Below are 20,733 nucleotides of genomic sequence, written 5' to 3' on the forward strand. Positions count from 1 at the left end.
TCGACGTAAGTCGGACCATACGTTCATACAGTACTGTACCATAATAACAGTACAGTATTGCAAACACTTAGCCTATCCAAACACCTATCCTAACACGGTACCCTACATAATTATCAATAAACATAAGTACAGTAAAATATTGTTTCACATGTTCAAGGATGCGATCTTTATCCTTGATAATCGTAGCGACAGTCGAACGACTAAGTCCTAATGACCTGCCAATTTCTGTTGCTGTTTCCCCCTTCTCACATTGCCTTATGATATCCACTTTCACCTCATGGTGATGGCCTCCTTTTCTTTGATGCACTGACCTCGTAAGTCGGAATGAGCGTCATAACCACGACGTAACTCGAGACCGTCGTAACCCGAGGACTACCTGTATGTCATCCCACTAATAACAGTTATCAAGACAATTTGTTCTGCTTCTGACCTAGTCAGCTAGCATTTACCTGTTGTATTTCTTGTGCATTCTTCTCAGACCATCAGAACTACTTCGGAACAGATGAGTTTCTTGGGCCTATAGCTATAAGCGTAAAAAGAGAGAAATTAGATCCTGAAGAACGGATTAACAACTTGGGGAAAGCAGAATATGGTACATACCAATATCGGATTATCTGCAGAACCAGTGAGGTAAAGAGCACATAGTTTACTAGTGATGCAAAATAATTATTTTGAACAAACTTAAAAAGAAAATACGTGGCAAAAATTGTATAAAGCACTAACTTGATCTCTGTATACTTTTTAACTCCCATGGTTGGTGGGTTCCTTTTGAGTTGTTTAGCAATGCATATAACTGCTAAGGGCCACATGGGTCACATTTGTGTTGTCATGAGGGTCGCACACTACAACTAATTGAAGTCATTTAATAACAATTATTACAGAATATTTTTATTCTGTGGGCCATGTGTTTGACATCCCTGTACTAAAGCAAGAGAAAGCATGTATGACTGTTCACGTGCGCACATGCTTGCACACACACACACATGCACAACTCTTATGTAATATATGTAGAGAAGGATTAGTATTGCACTTTCAGGCTTATTTGTGAATTTTTCATCTGCATTCCTGATGATGCATTACATTATTGCCGTTGGCTAGTTTTTTGTCCTTGTTATCAGATCAAAGCACTCGAACTTTTTTTGCACTTTCTCTTAACCAGCTGACAACATTTCGTGGGTCAATACTGGAGGATGCTGTGTCATCCTCTAGCCGCCTGGGTTCAAGGGGTGTCCCAATTAAGGATGTACTGGAGATGGCCTTGGGGGAGGTGCAGTTATCCTGCCTGAAGTCAGCTATTCCTGGCCAGAAAACTGCTGACCAACTCCTTAAACTTGATGAGCAAGGGGTGTGTTGTGGCATTTTTACTTTTGTGATTTTGTCTTGGTTCCTGCAGGTAAAGTATACAAAAGCCTCATGTCTGTAATAGAGCAAAATAGTTTCTCTACAGAAACATTTACTTCAGTTTTTATATATATATACAACATGCAGTGCTTTTCTTCGGAAATGAAGTAGATGGAATTGTTTGTGGAGTAGCTTATTGTTAAAATGTGCCATTGTGGCTGGAACAGAGTAGCTGTCATCAAAGGTATAGTGGAAATGTGGTCATTTTACCATGATATTGTTTTCAGATTTGCACCACATATAAAGTTGGCATCATGTACTGCAAATCTGGTCAATCGACAGAGGAGGAAATGTACAATAATGGTGAGTTCAGGTATATATATATACACACAGAATAGTTGAAAGCTTACAGCTGATCATAATGGTGTGCCAGTTGTGTTGCCAAGTTGTTCTTCCCTTTTTTACCCCCCTCTCCTCCAAACCCTGCAACATCATAGTCAACATGTTGTATAGTGCTACATGTAAATAATTTTCTCTTCATAGCATAAAAAATCATAAATAGGTGTGGCAGTGAAATTAAGTGGAGGTGGAAAATCTGAGACATTTTTTTCCAGTCATTGTGCAGTAAGAAATATCTGCAACATGGTTAGCAAGTTATTAAGCACTGAAAACATACTCTTTTGTGAATCTGATTGTGCCCGTATATAAATCACAAGTTTAATTATTAAGTTACTCATCAAAGTGAACTTAGTGTTCATGGATATCCAATCAGTTTTCTGTCCTTTTCTCTTTATTTGTCATTTTCGCTGGTTTGAAGAGGCCATGCAATTTGGAAATGTAAAACTCTTTAGGGAAATAACTTTTGTTTACAAATTTTGTTTGAATACAACTTTGATTTTTGTTTGTTTTTGTTATTTTGCAGAATGCAGCAGCCCAATATTTGAGGAATTTTTAGATCTCATTGGTCAAAAAGTTAGATTAAAAGGATTCCAGAAGTATAGAGGAGGTCTGGACTGTAAAAGTAAGTGTATATAAGCTAATAATAAAAAATATTAAATTTTTGTAGAGTTTAATTATTTTCATTCTTTATTGATAAAGAAAGCCAAATCATTTGTGAACCAGTGACAGTAATTTTAAATTTTGTGGATTTTCAAGAATGCTTGATGATGCTACATTTCTTGTGTTTTATTAACTCATTTAGTCTATGTTTTCAGCGGATACAACTGGACTACATTCTTTCTACACCACCTTTAACAACAATGAGATAATGTTTCATGTCTCCACAATACTTCCTTTTACTGCCAATAACCATCAACAGGTTAGTGGATCAGATCAGGGCTTTTGCTGCAACACTGGAGATTTCCCCCACCCCCCAATTGTGGTTTTCTCATATAAAAATAAGATTTCATATAAAAGTAAAAGAATATTGCCAAACAGCAGGAGTTTAAATTATTGGTGCCAAAGTATGGTGGGACTAGAAACGAAAGAAGTTAAAGGAGTAATGTTATCATTGCCATTCTTCTGCAGCTGTTACGAAAACGCCACATAGGAAATGACATCGTCACTGTTGTATTTCAAGAGCCGGGTGCCTTGCCCTTCTCTCCTCAGACAGTGCGTTCCCAGTTTCAACATGTGTTCATCATTATCAGGGTGTCTAATCCAAACTCTGAGAATACAAGATATAGGTAAGTGGAGTGGATCTTTGCTGCAAGTGACATTAGAATCATTAAAGTAAAAAAAACCAATGTGGGCAGTGCAGATGAAATGGAAATAAAATTTGCATTCTCAGTCTCATTAGATGAACCCAAGACTAAAAAGAGATAACGCTACTGGAAAGGGTCTTGACATGATCACTTGCTGCATCATTTTTATTTTCCTACTTCCACAGCATTGCAGTGGCCAGATCTAAAGATGTTCCTTCATTTGGACCCCCAATACCTAGTGGGGGCACCTTTCGCAAATCACCAGAGTTTGTTGACTTCCTTATGGCCAAAAGTGAGTTGCAAAACATTTGTAGCATGGACTGTAATGGCTCATTACCTGTTTCTGAGATTGTGATATTTAAACAAATATAAAAAAAAATCAGATCAGAAAACCATGCACCTTAACAGGTTTTTTAATATAAAATTATGTAGTGTTACATAATACTACATCAGCAAGAACACCTGGCTATTTCAGGTTGTTCTCAAACAAGGAACTTTTGATTCTTTTGGTCCCCATTTGGCAAAGTACTTCCTGAATAAAATTGATCTACCTAGAAAATATCTTGTATAACTTACTATGTTCTTTTTTTCAGGACTAATTTTCCCTTTGAAAGTCTAAAAATGTATGCTTAAATTTCTGTTTTTGTAGTCATCAATGCTGAGAATGCTGCTCACAGGTCGGAAAAATTCCGAACAATGGCTCAGCGAACTCGTCAGGAGTACCTGAAAGATCTTGCCACCAACTATGTTACAAACACTCCATTAGATTCAGGTTCAAAACTGAGTAAGTTTTTCATTTTATTTTTTTAGGAAAGGTAGGAATGTGATGGAAACTTAGGTGACAAATGTAGTCATTATCTCTAGACTAGCTACAGCTCAGTATTCACAGGAGTTAGGGGCTGTTCATCATCTTTAGCCAAAAGAATTTATTGAAAGTCAGCTATAACTGGCCCTTAGTATTCATGGGGGTTAGAGGTGAAGGGGACCCCCACACACACACACAACTTCCTCAGACCTCAATACTGATAACCATATTTACTTCACAAAAAATAATAATACATTACATGTGTTATGTATGCTTTATAATTTAATATTATAGTATTGACTTGCTGCAACTGCATCTATACAAATCTCTTCTCAAGAGAGGTGAAGAATAGTCAAATTTTTTAAAATTCCGTTTCTGTGTGTAGGCTAAGGGACATAACTACAGATATTGCTTTACTCATTTGCAACCTGGGAATGAGATTGAGTAGTTATTATGGAATGAACAAAAAAGCCTAAAAGAGACACAAGAAGAGAAAAGGAAATTATAACAAATGTGCAAAATCAATCATATGCTGATGACACACAACTGTACTGCTCCACTCCACCGGCATAGTTGCACTTTGCAACCAGCACCATAGAAGCCTGTATTAATGACCCCAGAGACTGCATGGTAACAAACTTAAACTCAGCAGTGATTAAAAACGGAAGCCCTCATATGTTTGAGAGAAGAAACTCATCTTCACTCGTTTGTCCACCAAATCACATCAAGGTTTGCGAAACCGACATACTTCACCCATCATTGTCTTCACAGTCTTCAGTTATTAACCCATCATTGTAATGTTATATTTTTATGTCATACTAAGAGGGTTAAGCTTCTCATGCACTCCGCCAGGAAAGCATTCAGGCTGACCAGTGGAAAATACTGATCTTACTCAGATATTTACTATTTGTTTCTTTCTTTCTTTTTTTCAAGATTATCTTAATTTAGAATTCTTTGAAGAATTTAATATTTAATAAATTCTGATATGTGGTTTGTTCTGTAGGTAAATTTGGCCTGGGGAGTGTTCGAAAGAAAGAGAAAGCAAGACATAGAGTAGTGCCAGACATGTATGCAAAGGGGGCTCTCATCTGGAATGTTCAGGTAATTTCTGCCTCCACCTCCACCTCCCTGCATCACCCCTAAATTGTATCTGTTGTGTCACAAAGAATGGAAGACAAATGGCAGAACACTGCAGATTTATTTGTTCTAACTGCAAAGATTCTGCTTACTTTTTGTCTGTAGTTCATAGCCTTACCATCACTTGTTGGAAATCAGACTCTGTTCACACTGGCTTCTGAAAATGTTCAGGAATATTGTGCACCTTTTGAGTGAAATTATATGTTTTAAGCAAACATTTCTACATGTTATTAAAAAGGCAGGACTTTGCACATGCGGAACTGTGGTTAGAGTGTCAGGAGAAACTAACCTTTGTATTAAATGCAACAGCATCATTGAAGTCATCTGTAACTCCAGTCAAATTTTTTTTTTTTTTGGTTGTTGTTCTGGTTGGCTGTACTGCTGTAGTTTAGTATGGTAAGATGATGCAAGGTCTTGGAACATGCAGGTGGAGGACATGAGCAGTGCAGTTCAAGCAGAGTGCTTTTTGGCAGTAGCTGCTGACACCATCGTGCTGATGGAGACTACAAGTAAAGAAGTCATCTTTACCATTCCTTGCAGCACTGTCATTGGATGGACTCTTCAGGCCTCCAGGTGTGTACTGAGTGGTTTTTTTTTTTTGTGTGTGTCCACAATCATTTTTATTTTTGCTCATAACTTTCTTTAAAAGGTTTCCAAACCTTTTCAGAAAAGGTGAATGATAATTTTTGTGTATGCTTGTTTGCAGCATTAGACTGTACTTCGGACAAGGTGAATGCATTTTGTTGCGACCATTTAGTGGCGACATGGAAGAAATGACTGAGATCATAACACGGCTTACAGCAGTCTCTCAAGGCACTGAGGTTAGTAATTTTAATGGGGAAATGTGCTTATATCAAAAACAGGTCTGCAGTAAATCTGAGGTAGAGACATTTTGGCCACCATTTTTTTCAGGGGGTGTGTGGAGTAACGATGTAGCGTGATATACCACCAGAAGTCTCTTAACTGGCTATAAGTACCTGTTGCTTCCTGTTATATATATTAATTATTATCTAATGTTAAAGTCGTGTGGTTTTTAAATATGGAGGTTTTTCAATTTTAGAGGAATATTTACTTTATCAAATATTATTAAAACCAATAACGTATTTACAGTTTACAGGCTAGTAAGGCTGATGGAAATTTTTAACCAAGTGGATGGAGGGAAAGTGATGCTTGTTATATTTCTTTCCTTGGCAGACTGTCAAGATGGTGCTGAAGCGAAATGGGATGGGTCAGCTAGGATTTCACATTCAGTCTGAAGGCATTGTGACAGATGTAGAGCCATATGGTTTTGCCTGGGAAGTGGGACTGCGCAAAGGCAGTCGCCTGGTGGAGATCTGTAAAGTGGCCACCATCACATTGACGCATGATCAGATCGTGGACTTGCTGAGGACTTCAGCTGTTGTTAAAGTAGTTGTGGTTCCCCCACTGGAAGATGGAACTCCGAGGTACTTTTTATTTTTGCTTTTTCTTATAGAGTATTTGAGTTACAGACTTTTGAGCTATTAATGTTTACTTATTTATATAAAGTAGAATTAATATAGTTTTGGGAGGTCTTCTTTTGTCTTTTGTAATCAACCAACCAAATATTAAATTATTAAAGAACATATTTTTAGGGGGTTTTTTTCCAGATATATACATATATGTGCAATCAGAATGCATTAATAGCACAGCTTTGGAGAAAGATTGACTTTCAGAGTGCTGTCTTGCCCTGCTTGCCACAGAATTTAAAAATGTGTCTCTCATTAGTCATTATTTTTATCTTTAAACTGAAATGTTTGTGTTAGCACTCATAATTCAGCACTTTGATGTGTTGCTGTAGTCACAACAGAGTCTGCTCGAAAATTGATGCTTGTAGATGTCATGTTTTCCTCATTTTAGGTTTCTGATGGTCTCTTAGTGAGGCTGCATGACTAGTTTATTGAATGTTTTTGAGGTACATTTTCTGAGAGGTAGATCAGAGGAATATAAAATTGTAAAATTGAAAGGTGTGGCCTGTTAGTACATAGGTCAGAACACATAGTTATGAAATGGTACTGATTGCTGGGAATAAAATATGCTGCAGCAAGTTGAGCTTTGTCAAGCTCATTTAAAGGGGGAAGGAGATGGAGCTAACATTGTGACTATGTATATTAAGGGAAGAAACTTGTTGACACCTGTGACATGTGTATCCCTCTTGCCTGTCCAGGGGCTTCATCACCCTCAGCTCCCATTTGCCCTTCACCTCGTTGGTTTCACTACATACTGCCCTCTTCTCCCATGACCAATCTCATTCTCTGACACATCCACTGGCCAGTCAGAGGGCCTCTCTCAGCCTGCCTCAGCTGCCCATCACATCTAGGTATTAAGTCCTCTTCATATTGGCTTGCTGCCTTGCCTGCCTGACTGCCCTGCCTGTCTGCCTGTGTGTCTTTTTACCCCTCACCTCTGTCCCTGGGTGCTTTGACGCTGACCTGACCCTGGGTGCTTTGACATTGACTTGAGCTTTCCTGTGCACATTACCTGCATCGCACTTGCAGTCTGCCAAACTTTTTAGATTTTCAAATAAGTTTTCTAAGTTAACTTAAGTCAGTATTTGCAAAAGGACATTGCTGACAGTTTGATACATTTTTAGATTATATCTGCTTACATGGCATATTTATATACTCTGTTGAAGTTATGTCATCAGCCAAATGACATAGAGGTAAGTGGATGATGTTAGTTTTTCCAAGGTCATGATGATGAGAAACAAAGGGTTTTTTACCTTTCCCTTTCTGTTTAGTCATTCAATCAGGGTTTTTTTTGTTTTGTTTTGGTTTTTTTTGTTCACGTGGCTTCTTCACTATAAACCCGAGGAAAAGATATTCACTCCTGATGATGTAGTCTCTAAATGTGCATATAAAGAATTTGAGAAAGTTTGCAATAGTTGATGTAAAATTATTTATTTTGGTCTTCTTCCAAAGTTTACAATAAAGTATGAATTTAAGAATGTGAAATCTGAAATGTTATTCAGAAATCACATTATCAATTTACAACACTAAGTTATCATAGCTCATACTCTATGTGTCGACTAGGATACTCTTAAAAAGGGCAAATAAGTGGATAAGAGTGTGTGAATGGTCTGCTTTTTGACCATGTTAGTTGACTGAAACTATTATGTGTTTGATTATTCCAGCTGTGATAAGAATGCTTAATTAACTCCCTTTGCTGATTCCCTTCAGAGCTTTAGCTGTAAACCAAGGCTGTTGAAAATGCATTGATTTGTAAATACGCAATAAAACGACCACAATTAACAAATTATAGAATCATAAGGGTCTGTATGTCCAAAATGTTTTTTTAGGCTCTTGTATGCATGTTTATACAGTCACATTTACTAGTGCACATGTACAATATAATGCTTAGAAGCCTGTATCATGTACTTACGTAGAAAATAGTATCCACTATAGTCCGTGTTTTTCACTGTGGTATCCTTGTGGCAAGATTGTAATCTGCAGGGTTTCCTCCCAACACAGTTCCTCTTTGTTTAAACATAACTGTAATATGTTCTGTTACCTATGATAGAATGCACTCTTTATTATCTGGTCAAAGATAACATTAATAAAGTTCTCACCCTGTCATTAACCTGCAACTGGAACCATTGGCACAGAATACTTCTGTGCTTCATCATTTACAACTTTCATTACACATAGTGCCTGGGCTACCTTCTTTCTATATAGTTCCCATTTGAAACTGTCATCACACAGAGTCTGGTCTTCATTTACTTTTTTGGCTCAAATTACTAATCTTACCTCATTTGGTATGGATGCCGTGATCTTTGGGATGTGTTATTGTGATCAGTGCTGCTATCTTTTCACCTATTCATCTCAGGGTATTGACACATGCAACCTGTTGATCTCAGGGTATTGACATGTGCAACCTGTAATACAGGTGTTGGTTCTTTGCTCAGTTCTGCTTGCATCCAGAAACCAGTGAGAGTGTATTTCAAGCTGATAATAGATGTTTCTGATTAGGTTGATGTTGACACATAATATAGTTTGATGTGTTAAATGCCTTTAGTTCTGTAAGAGCTTTATGGAATATGTGTATTTAGATGCAACAGTTTCAACTGTGTTCAGAACACCTATCCTGTCCAGCCCATCTCATCAACCGTCACTATATTATAAAAACTTTCAAAAAGTATCGATCTGAGACACAAGCATTGCCCTAGAAGCCACTTATTTTCTTTGTCACTTGCCCTTTTGCCTGTTTCATCATTGCATTTCATAAGCCAGATGTTTTTCGTTAAAATGTCATTGTATATAGATTGCTGCATAGTGAGGTCTGCTTTCTTGATGTACTCTGTAGGGAAGTTTTGCTTTTTAGAATATCTTAATCTTCTGGCACTTGGCATGAATCACACTTCATGGCAAGCAGGTTTTGATATCGTTGGTAACAGTGGAAGCCATTGACATTTGCATAATTGTTATTTTAATTAACACATTTACGTAAGTGGGAGATTGCACATCAACTTTGATTTTGGAAAAAAAGAAACAAGTTCACTATACAAAGTTTTTTATAATTAGTTTGTTTTATGAGTAAATTTACATTGCTGAGCGAAAAGATAAGCTTTACTTTCAGAATCATAATGTCATTATTACACATCACTTTTCTTCCTTTGTTTTTCTCTCTTTCTCTCATCACATCCACCTGTGGAAGTCCACTGGCTCAAATATGTATGTGTGTGCACTAAGCATGAGTACAGCAAGGAACGATGTGGGATGCAGAGTTCATTGTTAAGGTGTCCGCCTGTAACAGGTGTTCATTTGTGTACATAATTTGTCTTCATACAGCTTGTTGCAAGACCCAGATAAGAACAGTTTGAAGAGGTTGATTTAACTTTATCTTTGTTGGCATTGTGGTGTGTGTCGCATCTCCATTTACGTAGTGGTTCTTCACCCTTTGGGCATGACACGTGATTAGCTCTCTGTGATAGAAATGGGAGATTTAACCAAAGAAAGGGTTATAAATATTATGTTGTACTGATGCAGCAGGCTGCAGAAAATGAAACGTTTTAAACTAAGGTGATTTCAAGAGGAACAAACACAAAGACTAGAGGCACAGGAATAGCTCAATCTGTCACTGGTGTGTTAATGAAGGTTCTGCTATGTGGCAAGACACCAGTCTTCACCATTACAAACAATAGCATGTGGACATGCATATAGACATACACTTTGTAATATCTGTGGCAAGTCTCAGAACATCATATATTTATCATGTATTGCAGTTGACAATGTAAAAATACAAAAATGCATATGATATGAACATCAAAAAAATATACAAAAGAAAATCAGTGCACAAACATGAAGAACCAGAGAAGAAGGTATCTAGCATGTGTTTATCAAGCTAGGAACTCTTTAAATTTGCTGTGCTGGTTTCTTAATTGTTGAAAGTAATTAGAGCATAATAGCAAGTCTGTTTCTCCATTACTCAAGTGTTAAAATGCTGGCAGGGGAGACGGCAAACCAAGTATGCTGGGAAGCCGCACAAGCATCAACAGTGCAGCAGCAGTGCAGACTGCCTCATCATCATCTGAACAGAACAACAGCAACTCCTACGCACATACAGAGCAGCCCATTTCAGCAGTCAGTAGCATCAGCGTTCACGGTTATTCCGACTCCACCTTGTCGTCAGGACGGGGTTCAGACGATGGAAGAGGGTCCTCTTTCTACAGCCATTCGCGACAAGAGTCATCGGATGTGTATGGATCTAGTCGTGGCAGTCATGATGGGCATTTAAGTTCAGGCGATGAACTTCATTCCCGCAATGGTTCCCACGACAGTTCAGACTATTCTCTTTCCAGTGAGTAAATTTTGTTTTTATTGTTATTTTTAGTTTTTATTTCATGGAGAAGCTCTTTATTTTGCTTACACATGTGGCCATAATTTTGCTGAAACTTTATGTATAATGTTGCTTGAACCTACTTGGTGTGTTAACACACTAATGCAGTTTAAAGAGCTATGTACTGTATTTTGTTATGCAGATACATTTCTACTTTGATGTTTTGAGCTAATAACCCTGGCTTTCTGACTTTCCCTCCTTTTCTTTTCTTCCTGCACTGATTTATCGACATGCAAATGTGCATTCCCTTTTCTGACGAACACAAGGATTCCTTCTCACCATTTCCACCACTTCCTTCCCTACTCTCTCTCACCTGTGCATTACTTAAGATTGTCTTTAAATCATGATCTTTTCATCACCATGATATACAAAACTTGAGTATTCTGGTAGTTACAGTGTGGCCTACTCCCACATATTCTTTATGTTGTAGTTAATGCAGTCCTTTCACCTGCCTTTTGTCCACTGGAGGAAGAACTAAATGTGTGCACATGGTCTGCAGCATTTGTTATCTGGCTGAGAGCAAAGCTGCCCAACTCTGGGTGTTGTGTCTTCGCTCTGCAAAGTTCTCTCTCCTTGCTTTCTTGTTCTCCTCCATTGCCTAAACCAGCAACTTTCCCCCTCCCTCTGCTGTCCGTGTCAGATCCCAGTTTGCACACACTGGTCCTTCATTGAACAAAGCCATGCAAGTCCAAAGAATGCTTATTGCAGTAAATCAGCGTACATAGAATTAAATTGAAATAACAAGATTTGTTGATTCATAGATTTCCGTTTAAGTAAAGCAGCTTTAATTAAACTGTTTCACAAGCAGGCCACTTTAGAAGACAAGGTGTAGTGTGATTTACAGTTTCACCGTGTTTGTTATTTGTTAGCCTTGTGTAGGGAGCAGTCAGAGCGTTCAGTAGGAACACCAAGAGGTGGGGAGCAGATAAGGTAAACGTGTCTAGAGCAGGGGTGGGCAATTAATTTTCTCAAGGGGCCGCATGAGAATTGGGATGGTTTTAGAGGGCCGGACTACTATAGTTAACTGAGTTTTACCCAATACTGTATATATAGTATATATACTGGTGGGCCGACCAGCGGGCGGGCCGGTCAGACACAGGAGGCGGGCCGGCCTTTGCCCAGGTCTGGTCTAGAGGAAACAGTTGTTCAAGCAGACTGCCGCTGTCCTGAGTGTGTGTGTCGCCTTCCTCTGGAAAGTTCTTTGGTACCCATTGCTGCAGTAAATTTTCTTTTTCAACTTCGTTTGGAAAGCAAGGAAGTGTACCCGGTCAGACTGACCCCTTACCCACCCCGTGTGCCAGCCAGCGCCGTCAGAACTGATTGGCCAGAAGTCAAAGACCTCCCTCAGTTGGAAGTCAAACTTTATTTTTTGTTTCAGGTTTTTATTTGTGATGTCCGGTGACTTAAACCTTGCCTGCTACATCTACTTCTTCATTCTGTTAATTCTGCCGATGGTTCGGTTGGTAGGCGGTCTGAGTGTTTGTGTTCATTCTTTTTTGCTGCTCCGAGTTTTTTTTTAAACGGGTGGAGTGTTTTCTAAGCAAATTTGTGTACCTTATCTGTACGTGCAAACGTTACCTGTATTTGCCAAGGAGATATACTCACCTGTGTATGGTTTCTAACAGCTTTTCATGGAGGGAGGGTCGGCTCTTTGTACTGACTGTACACGGGACAACCCAGTGTGTCGTGTTGCCGACATCGCAGCTCTAGCGTTGAATATGACTGTCGACACATATATAATAGCACGACAGTTGTGGGTCACACTTGGTTCAACAAGTGCCGTGGCATGCTGCAGTATTTCACTGTCACGTGGCGGTGCAGCTGTAAGGAGGTTGTTGGGGGTTGTGGGGGTGGGTGGACCTGGCTTAACCGCTTTTAACTTTATGGCTGCTCGCTTTTCTCCTGAAGATGTCGCATGCCGTGTCCTTCATCTAGAGCTTTAGAGGCGCACTTTATGCTGGCTCATGAAAAGTCGTTATATGTGGCCAGGTTCATTAAGAAGAGGGTACTGTGGGGCCAGATGTTGTAGTTGTAGTGGCCCATTAGTGTGGTCCAGCGTGCTCAGAATCCCACTGGGCTTACGATGAAAACATCAAAACTGGGGGGACACGTGGGAGCGACGGGGAGCGCAGAGTGACAGTTGATGACGTGGCTTGCGAGAGTTCGGGTGTTGAGTACCTGGACTGAGTGCTAGAGTGATGCTCTGCACATTGAGGGGTGGGGTGGGAGATGTTGACAGCGCCTGTGCGTCACCACCAGGGATTCAATCCCCACCAACACCCATGTCGTCAGGTCGTTTTGACGACCTCCAGCTCACCCCGTCAACTACGAATCTCGGGCACATTTCCAAGAACGTTCTTGCTTCGGCGCTCGCTGCTCTGCGCTTAGTGTGTCAGGCTTAAACCTTGCTACTTCAAAAGTTTCTTCTTTCTCTCTCACTCTCACCCCCTCAGAAGTGAAACGACGATCGAGGGAAGAGGGGAAGTATCTCATCCAGGAAACGGGGACTCTGGTATTGATGTAACGTCAACGTCCAACAGGTAGGCAGTTGTTTCTTCTAGCCCTCGCGCAACTCTCGGCCCGTCGCCACAGTGTTTGCGTGTGCGAGGTGCAGGAAGACTTGAGTGGACTCTTGTGTTGTTACCGAATGGGCGGACAAGTCTTGGTTGCAATGGCTCTGCCAGCGCGCTTGTGTGGGAAGGGAGAAAATCACATCAGTAAAGACCAGTTGCATTTCATTGATTTCTCAGATTAGAAGTCAGGTCAAATGTCAGTGTAAGAATAGAATTTACACTTTCTAGATTGTATGTGCACATGTGTATGTGTGAATCTTGACAAGTGAATTGCAACTACATTGTTGCAGAATTCTAATTGTCACATAAGGACTAAATTTTCAAAAATAAAAAGTGTGAAAGACATAATTGTAGAAAATAAGCAGCCATATTTTAAAGCAGTAGATTGCATGAACGGTAAAGCCCTATCAAAGTGAAATAAAGAGTTTAGATTGTTAGTTGATTCATATCATAATAGGCTTAAACTAGTCTGTGTCTTACTGACATTAATATAAAGTATAGATTTATGTATATGCATGCACACTTACAACACAACATCTTTACCACGAGAATATTAAAGCATGTAACGGTGATCCCACGTTTCTTGTGGGAGATGCTTTCCAGAACCACCCGCCATAACTGAAAATGCGCAAAATAGAAACGGTATATTTATTTATGTATTTATACACTATATTAAGGTTTTATAAACCCTCTTCATACTTTTACACTACATAAACCTTTCCCATTTCCGTAATAACCATTCCCACACTGTCTTGCATGTATCAACAGTAAATAAAAGAACAAACACATAATATGTACTGTAGAGTGATACAGTATCGTAATAGAACAAAAAAAACCAACAAAATATCAACGCAGCACTCTCTAGTTGGTCACTTCTCTAGCAACCAGCCAATCGTGTGTTGTTTACAATTGTGAGTAGGCGCCTAGCGTCTCAGGCAAGTGATGCTGGTTTTCATTTTTAAAGTATATACATGCACTATTTACTGTAATTCATATTAATTTTATTATTTATAATATTTCTTTACTAGAATTAATATTAGTAATATATTTTTATACACTTTGGGATTTTTTCATCTAAGTATTCATAATATATATATATATTTTCCACTGATAAAATCTTGCAGACAATCCGCGAAGAAGCTTAGATTTGCTAATCATTTTCCCATTAATTTCTTATAAAAACTAACGAAATGGTGAAGCCGCAAAAGGTGAAGCGTGAAGTGGCAAGGGATTACTGTAACATTTAAACCTTTGGTGTTTTGAAATGCTCTGTAGTAACACTTGTAATTTTTTACCACTGTATCTGCCTTTACATGCTGAATACTGAAGAGCAATGTTCAGAGATTAAGCAACAATATAGAGAATATATATATGTAACTAAAGTCTCTTCACTTTCATCTTCTCTGTTTCTTCAACCCTGAATCAGTCAATTAAAAAAAAAACCCAACATTTGGAAGATTTAGCATTAGTAGTTAAACTTAAAATTCTTATAAAAAACAAAACAATGCTCTTCTTTTCTTGTGCACAGGTATCAGCCGAAGAGGTTTGTCAAGCTCTGGGATACAAACTCAGGTAAACATTATTTTGCTGGACTAGAAGTTTGCAATAACTAATTTTTTCACGGTGTGGCATGTGGTGATGGAGTAATTAATGCAGGACACAGTGAGTATAAATGAGCACAGACAGCGGGTCATCAGTGGCATCCTTCATTTTTGTCAACTGCAGCTGTTTCCTCAAACTTGGAAACTTATTATTAATATTTATAAAATGCCCTACTTTGTATAAAAACTTAGACAACAAGTCTTACATGCAAAATTCTGAGGTTGCCCAAATTAGCTCTACAGTTACTTTCCCCAGACGTAAGCTGCATCAGAAGAAACCTTTTAAAAACTTACGGTTAACCAGATCAGTGATGTTTGTAATAAAAGATTTCTGAATTTGAATCAGATTTTTGGAACAAGGAACACATTCAACAAAATTTTTATGCATTCATAATAACATTTGTAGACATTTTTTTTTTTTATCACAACAGGGTAGTTTCTGTCTTCTGGAACATATATAGATTGCACTTCATATCAACACCAACCTCCTAGAATGACCTAGATGAATCACAACATTTTAAGGATTCACTGGTACCATTATGAGGGCTCCAAATCATGAATCTGCCAGATTTGACCAATAATAATAATAAATGAAGGGAAGATATATAATTTGCTGGCTTAACTGATAATCCCATCTTTACTGTTTTTAATTTTCTTAGGCTTAAAACAAATGATGTTAAATTTACTTAAAGAGTAAAACTGGTTTACAAAGATAAATCTTTTTTACAGCATTTAGTTGTATTTCTGTCTTTTGCTAAGATACTTCTGGCCCCACTGTTTGCACTGTTTGTACTATCTTGTAGTAAATTTAGTTAATATTTATCATATTGTAGTCACTACATAGGCAGTACCAGTATATATGCTGTCTGTATCACAAAAATCATTGTGCAGATATGCAAATCAGAAGTATTACCCTAATCTCAGCAAGATGGTAGCCTAGTCTAAAAAACAAAAATTATCCTGCACATGCCTTATGGACAAGAAGACTTGCATGTAACCAGCAGGGATTATAACAATGTTTCAGGGGGGTTTGCGGAGAGGGGAGGCCAGCAACTATTTGAGCATGGAGGGTTCAGCAACTTCCAGCACATACTTGACTAGCACAGAGGGCATCTACAACACCCTGTCCCAGCATCCCGCATACAGTGGTATTGTTCATTCTCTCTATTTACACATATAATGCTCTTCATATTGTGTTTGTTGCTTTTTTAAAAATAAAAATGCGCTGCCTGTTGTGTAACTGCCATGATTCAAAATAATAATAAAGTGAGATTAGCACATATTATAAGATGAAGATATTTGTTATCTGAAATTTAAAATGAGCATGAAGAATCCAAACTGGCAAATAACTTGTTCTTGCTAAACATGGTAAATGACATAGATTTAGGAGTTTTTATTACATCCCTGATAATAGAGTTGAAAGATTTGTAAAAATGTGCTATCGTCACCAGTAATAAACAACAAGACCATTGTTTGTTTTATTTGGCTTGATTATCCCTCTTCTTTGTCCCTGTAGCTATTTTCATCAAAGGACCAGCTGGTCTTGTAGTTCTTAGACCGTTTCATACAAGTGTCTTATCACACTTGTACTACTGTGGTCATTTTCCTCTTGACATGTCTCCGTGAGACTTGACTCTGAGGCAAATAAATTCTCTTTCCTTTTGCAGGACCTCTGAGAAAACAGTTTACAATGGAGTACACACACAGCAATTTACCAGCAACTGGTAAGCTTGCCCTTGAGCTTCTAAAACAGACTCAAAATACAAAGTATCTTCTGGGCCATGAACCCCCTCCTCTGCCCCAGAATTCACCACCTGGTGCTGGCCAGGTAGGTGAAAGGGCAGCATATGTAGCGCCATCTGTTGTTGGCCAGGCAACTGAAGGAGCTGCACATGTGCCGTCATCCACTTCAGTATCATCAGCCATTGCTTGTGCAAAGCAGGATGGACTGCACGTATCAAAAAGAGGTAGGTAAAAGAAGTGCACAGTTCAATCAGGGTTTTTTTTCTGACAGGGTGGGAAGTGGCAAGTTTTGTAGGATTTTTAAAGTTTGAAAGAGTTGACTATAAAAGACAAAGCACTTCAGCTGCTGGTAATTAGCGTTTGTCTGTTACAGATGAAGCACATGCTCATCGAAAGGACTCCACTCAAGTGTGGAAGACACATGGATGGAAAAAGCATCTTGACAGTTCACCATTAGCAGTAACAACAGCAGTCCTCGGTCCTCTAACAAGTGAGTGTGATATTGAGAACTGATAACATACGCTACCTCTGCAATTTCCTGTCTTGTTGCCAGGCTTCAGCGTCCCATTATTTCACAGAATGAATTAATATCTGGTTTAATATCTTTTCTTTGCTTCTGTCATCTGTCTGCATTTATAAATGTTGGTCGCTTCCCACTTCCTGACCTTGAATGAATGTTGGTAGATTTATGACAGTGACAGCAAACAGATCACAAATGCTTGTTTGTGGGTAACATTTGGCAAGTTTGACCATAACCACTGTCCAAGTTATTTCTCATGGCCACTAAAACCAGCTTCTCCCACGGTTGTGTCTGGGGAACATTCTCCATTTATCATTATTTGCTGTATATTTTCATAGCTGGTTTTTTTACACACAACTGTTATAAAACCCAACTTAATAAAGAGCATTTTAGAAAGATGCATTGACATGTCCAGGACTGCATAATGCTGTCTAGTTGTGTAAACATAGGGGCATCTCCAAGACTACTTAATAATGTGCTGTATTTTTAATTGCAGGAATTTGTCAGGTATGTCTTCAGAAGAATCCTTAAACTCTCGTCTTCGCCCAGGTGTGACAAATCACACAAGGCCTTCAAATTCAGGAGGGTCACGCTTGAATTTCCAGGAGGAGCTAAAACGTCTGATTGACCCTGATATCACAGAGAGTGATCTAGCCATTCTGGCTGTGAGTACTTACAGTGTTAGGTTGCAAGTTGTTGCATGGTTACTCCGTGAGTAGTTACAATTAGGCTGCAAGTAGTTACAGGGTCAGGCTGTGAGTACATATAGGGTTATGCTGAAAAAAGCAGCCTATGTATCTCTTTTTCAAAGAAAAATGAAAGCTGTCAGTTTTTGTACATTAGAACAAAGTCTGTTCATTGAATCGTCAAACTTTATTTAAAATCATTTGTGTGATAATATTAATCAGTTAACAACTTTTTAGTCTTTTTATATAGGTTAAATATTTCAAATAAACTGATTAAGCTAAAAGTGAGGGTTTGGTGACATTTTCCTGCCCTTAAATCTGGCCTTTTTTTTTCCAATCCATGTACATCAAACCATTTTGACTTTGATAGATTTATTGAAAACTAGCAATGTGACTCTCAAAGCATTCTTGCAATACATGTTGGATTTAGGGCATTTACAATAGTTTTGGGCTTTTAGGGCCACAACCCTTCTTTTACACTTTACTCAGTTTTTTAACATTATTTTTGTTTCTTGTGTTGGCTTTTTATTAAGATTTTGTGGTTATAACACTTGGGGAACTTGCCCCTAAACTTTTAAAATAAAGTTTACTATAGGTCACTGTGATATAGCCTTAGTTGCTGGCATAAAGTACAACCAACCAAGTAACTAGGGCATTTACAAGTTATATCTTTCTGCTGTCTACAGTATTCTATTAAAGTTTTCTATTTTTGTTGAGAGTTTAAGCATTATTCTATTAAGTATTAAGTATTATATTACTAATAATACTTTTAAACACGTTTTTACCTTTAAAATGAAACAAAAGGTTTTTGCTGTTGGTTTGTGAAAGGAAAACATTTGGTCTGATGATTGTTTCTTTCAGAATCAATGCAAGCCATTTAGTAATCAGCGTGGGCGGCCACTACAGCGCACATTATCAGACGAGAGTCTGCACAGCACAAAGGGTGTGCTGGGCACACCAACAGGTGACCTCACTATTGGAAAAGATGTCCTTTTTACTACAGCACTGCCAGCTAGGTCAATGGACTCCAGTTCAGGATCAGATCCTGCTTCTGTAGAACTGAGGTTAGTAGGAGGCGGCAAATAACTTGTGGTGATCTGTACTTGACAGTGGACACAGACTCTCCTTCATGTTGTAAAGAACCCATCTTAAATTCAATGCTGTGCTGAGACCATAGAGGAATGAGGTGTCTTTGTTCTGCATTTGATCCGCGTGCTAAGGAAACCTAAAGCAGTGTATTTAAGCATCTAGTGAGTCATTTCACAAATGTTTGTTGCCAGGTTGTCATCTCGATCTGGCCTAGACACAAGCAGGTTAAGAAGTAAAGCAGTAGGAGAGGGACGACACGTGCCTATCCCCCTGTCAGCAGCTGGCTTGGATTGGTCTGATCTAGTCAGTGTGGCCACCAAGGCTATGGAAGGTGAGGGGAGAGAGAGAGGCTGTAGCAGCAAAGGGGCTTTCCTTATGTCACATAGAATATTACATTGACATTCATCAAGGCACAATATAACCAGCAAGCATAGCCAGTGGCTCGCATTAAGAAGTTGCACCATACATGTGTACAGTGCTTTTATTATTTTTTAATTTACAAATAATTAACGGCACAGGAAAAAAAATAGCTCATTTTAAAACTTAGTCATTTTTCTACAAGCTGCTTTTCTTATTAGTATGACATAACATTAAAGTTTGTTGTGGTATGGTAAACAAAACATAAAATACGTGGTTTGATGTTCCCCCCCACCCCACACCACCATTTTATGTTGGTTTCGTCCACATAATCAGCTGAATTACTGTGTATCTTGTGATTTTACTGATTCTGGATAGTATGTATACATTTTAGGAGGAAAAAGTTTACTTGTGTATTAATAACTGGAACTTTTTACATATATGTGAAGTTTTCACTGTGGGCCTACTTATGAAATACAAATCTGAAAGGCAGTTTTGGGTATGCTGATTTATGTGAATTTTCTACAAACCCAAAATATAACATTTCATACAAATGAAACAGTTCACATCTGCTAAATGTAGTATTTAAAGCTAATTAAAAAATATATTTTTACGGTAGTTAATTTTACATAATTTTTGTAAAATAGCCAAAATGTGTCAACTAATGGAGACATCTTGTTGGAAAGGGAGGTGACTTTATTGATTTAAAGAAACAGACTATTACAGGTTTTTAAAAAAAACCTTTAGCGACAATTTTTTTTTTAAGGAAATGATGTTGCTATCTAATCTTTTGCTAATGTTACTCTTTTAGGTGATGATCGAACTAACCAACTAGTGCCCCATAAAAAGGACCATATTGATGGGCAAGCATGTTCTGATGATGAGGCACCACCCCCACCTCGCCCACCATCACCTAAACATGAAGTTTCTCTTTCTGCTACTGGGTAAGATGTCTTTAGGGCCTTCCTTGGCTTAGAATTGGAGGATTTAGTAACAGAAGGTTGTGTGTAGGGGTGCATGTGTGGCTAGTCTGGGGTATGATGTATTGCACCAAACTTTAAAAAAAAAAAAATATTGAATGGGTGTGTTTGCTTTTTCAGAATTAAAGCAGTTCCATCATGGGTCTCACTGGCTGTGACTCCAGAACAACGTGTCAAAGACCTTGAACTGCTAGTGCAGAGACTTCAGAAAGATCTTGAAAAGGTAGAACTCTTGTGGGTTTTTTTTTGCGGAGTTTGTGCATAAAAAATGGACCCATACATAGTTGCTCAGATCTGGTGTCCTTGACATGGGAAAAGTAAATTTACTGCTGCATCATCAAAACA

The 20,733-nt window shown here is 38.4% G+C and overlaps 1 protein-coding gene across 1 annotated transcript in view; it reads left to right on the forward strand.

Moving 5' to 3' along the window:
- Window positions 1–20,733, forward strand: part of LOC112570418 (signal-induced proliferation-associated 1-like protein 2) — a 47,064-nt gene that overhangs the window by 21,446 nt on the left and 4,885 nt on the right. The window contains exons 4-27 of the mRNA XM_025248833.1: window positions 479–630; window positions 1,160–1,345; window positions 1,629–1,704; window positions 2,264–2,362; window positions 2,556–2,659; window positions 2,869–3,026; window positions 3,230–3,336; window positions 3,694–3,828; window positions 4,853–4,950; window positions 5,414–5,559; window positions 5,693–5,807; window positions 6,181–6,431; window positions 7,172–7,324; window positions 10,451–10,800; window positions 14,941–14,984; window positions 16,038–16,161; window positions 16,681–16,980; window positions 17,086–17,105; window positions 17,203–17,246; window positions 17,773–17,941; window positions 18,824–19,026; window positions 19,243–19,382; window positions 20,220–20,352; window positions 20,509–20,611. Coding sequence (XP_025104618.1) covers window positions 479–630; window positions 1,160–1,345; window positions 1,629–1,704; window positions 2,264–2,362; window positions 2,556–2,659; window positions 2,869–3,026; window positions 3,230–3,336; window positions 3,694–3,828; window positions 4,853–4,950; window positions 5,414–5,559; window positions 5,693–5,807; window positions 6,181–6,431; window positions 7,172–7,324; window positions 10,451–10,800; window positions 14,941–14,984; window positions 16,038–16,161; window positions 16,681–16,980; window positions 17,086–17,105; window positions 17,203–17,246; window positions 17,773–17,941; window positions 18,824–19,026; window positions 19,243–19,382; window positions 20,220–20,352; window positions 20,509–20,611 — 3,410 coding nt within the window. The remainder of the gene's footprint in view (window positions 1–478; window positions 631–1,159; window positions 1,346–1,628; window positions 1,705–2,263; window positions 2,363–2,555; window positions 2,660–2,868; window positions 3,027–3,229; window positions 3,337–3,693; window positions 3,829–4,852; window positions 4,951–5,413; window positions 5,560–5,692; window positions 5,808–6,180; window positions 6,432–7,171; window positions 7,325–10,450; window positions 10,801–14,940; window positions 14,985–16,037; window positions 16,162–16,680; window positions 16,981–17,085; window positions 17,106–17,202; window positions 17,247–17,772; window positions 17,942–18,823; window positions 19,027–19,242; window positions 19,383–20,219; window positions 20,353–20,508; window positions 20,612–20,733) is intronic.

This window comes from Pomacea canaliculata, linkage group LG8 (assembly GCF_003073045.1).
Source record: "Pomacea canaliculata isolate SZHN2017 linkage group LG8, ASM307304v1, whole genome shotgun sequence".
NCBI lineage: Eukaryota > Metazoa > Mollusca > Gastropoda > Architaenioglossa > Ampullariidae > Pomacea > Pomacea canaliculata.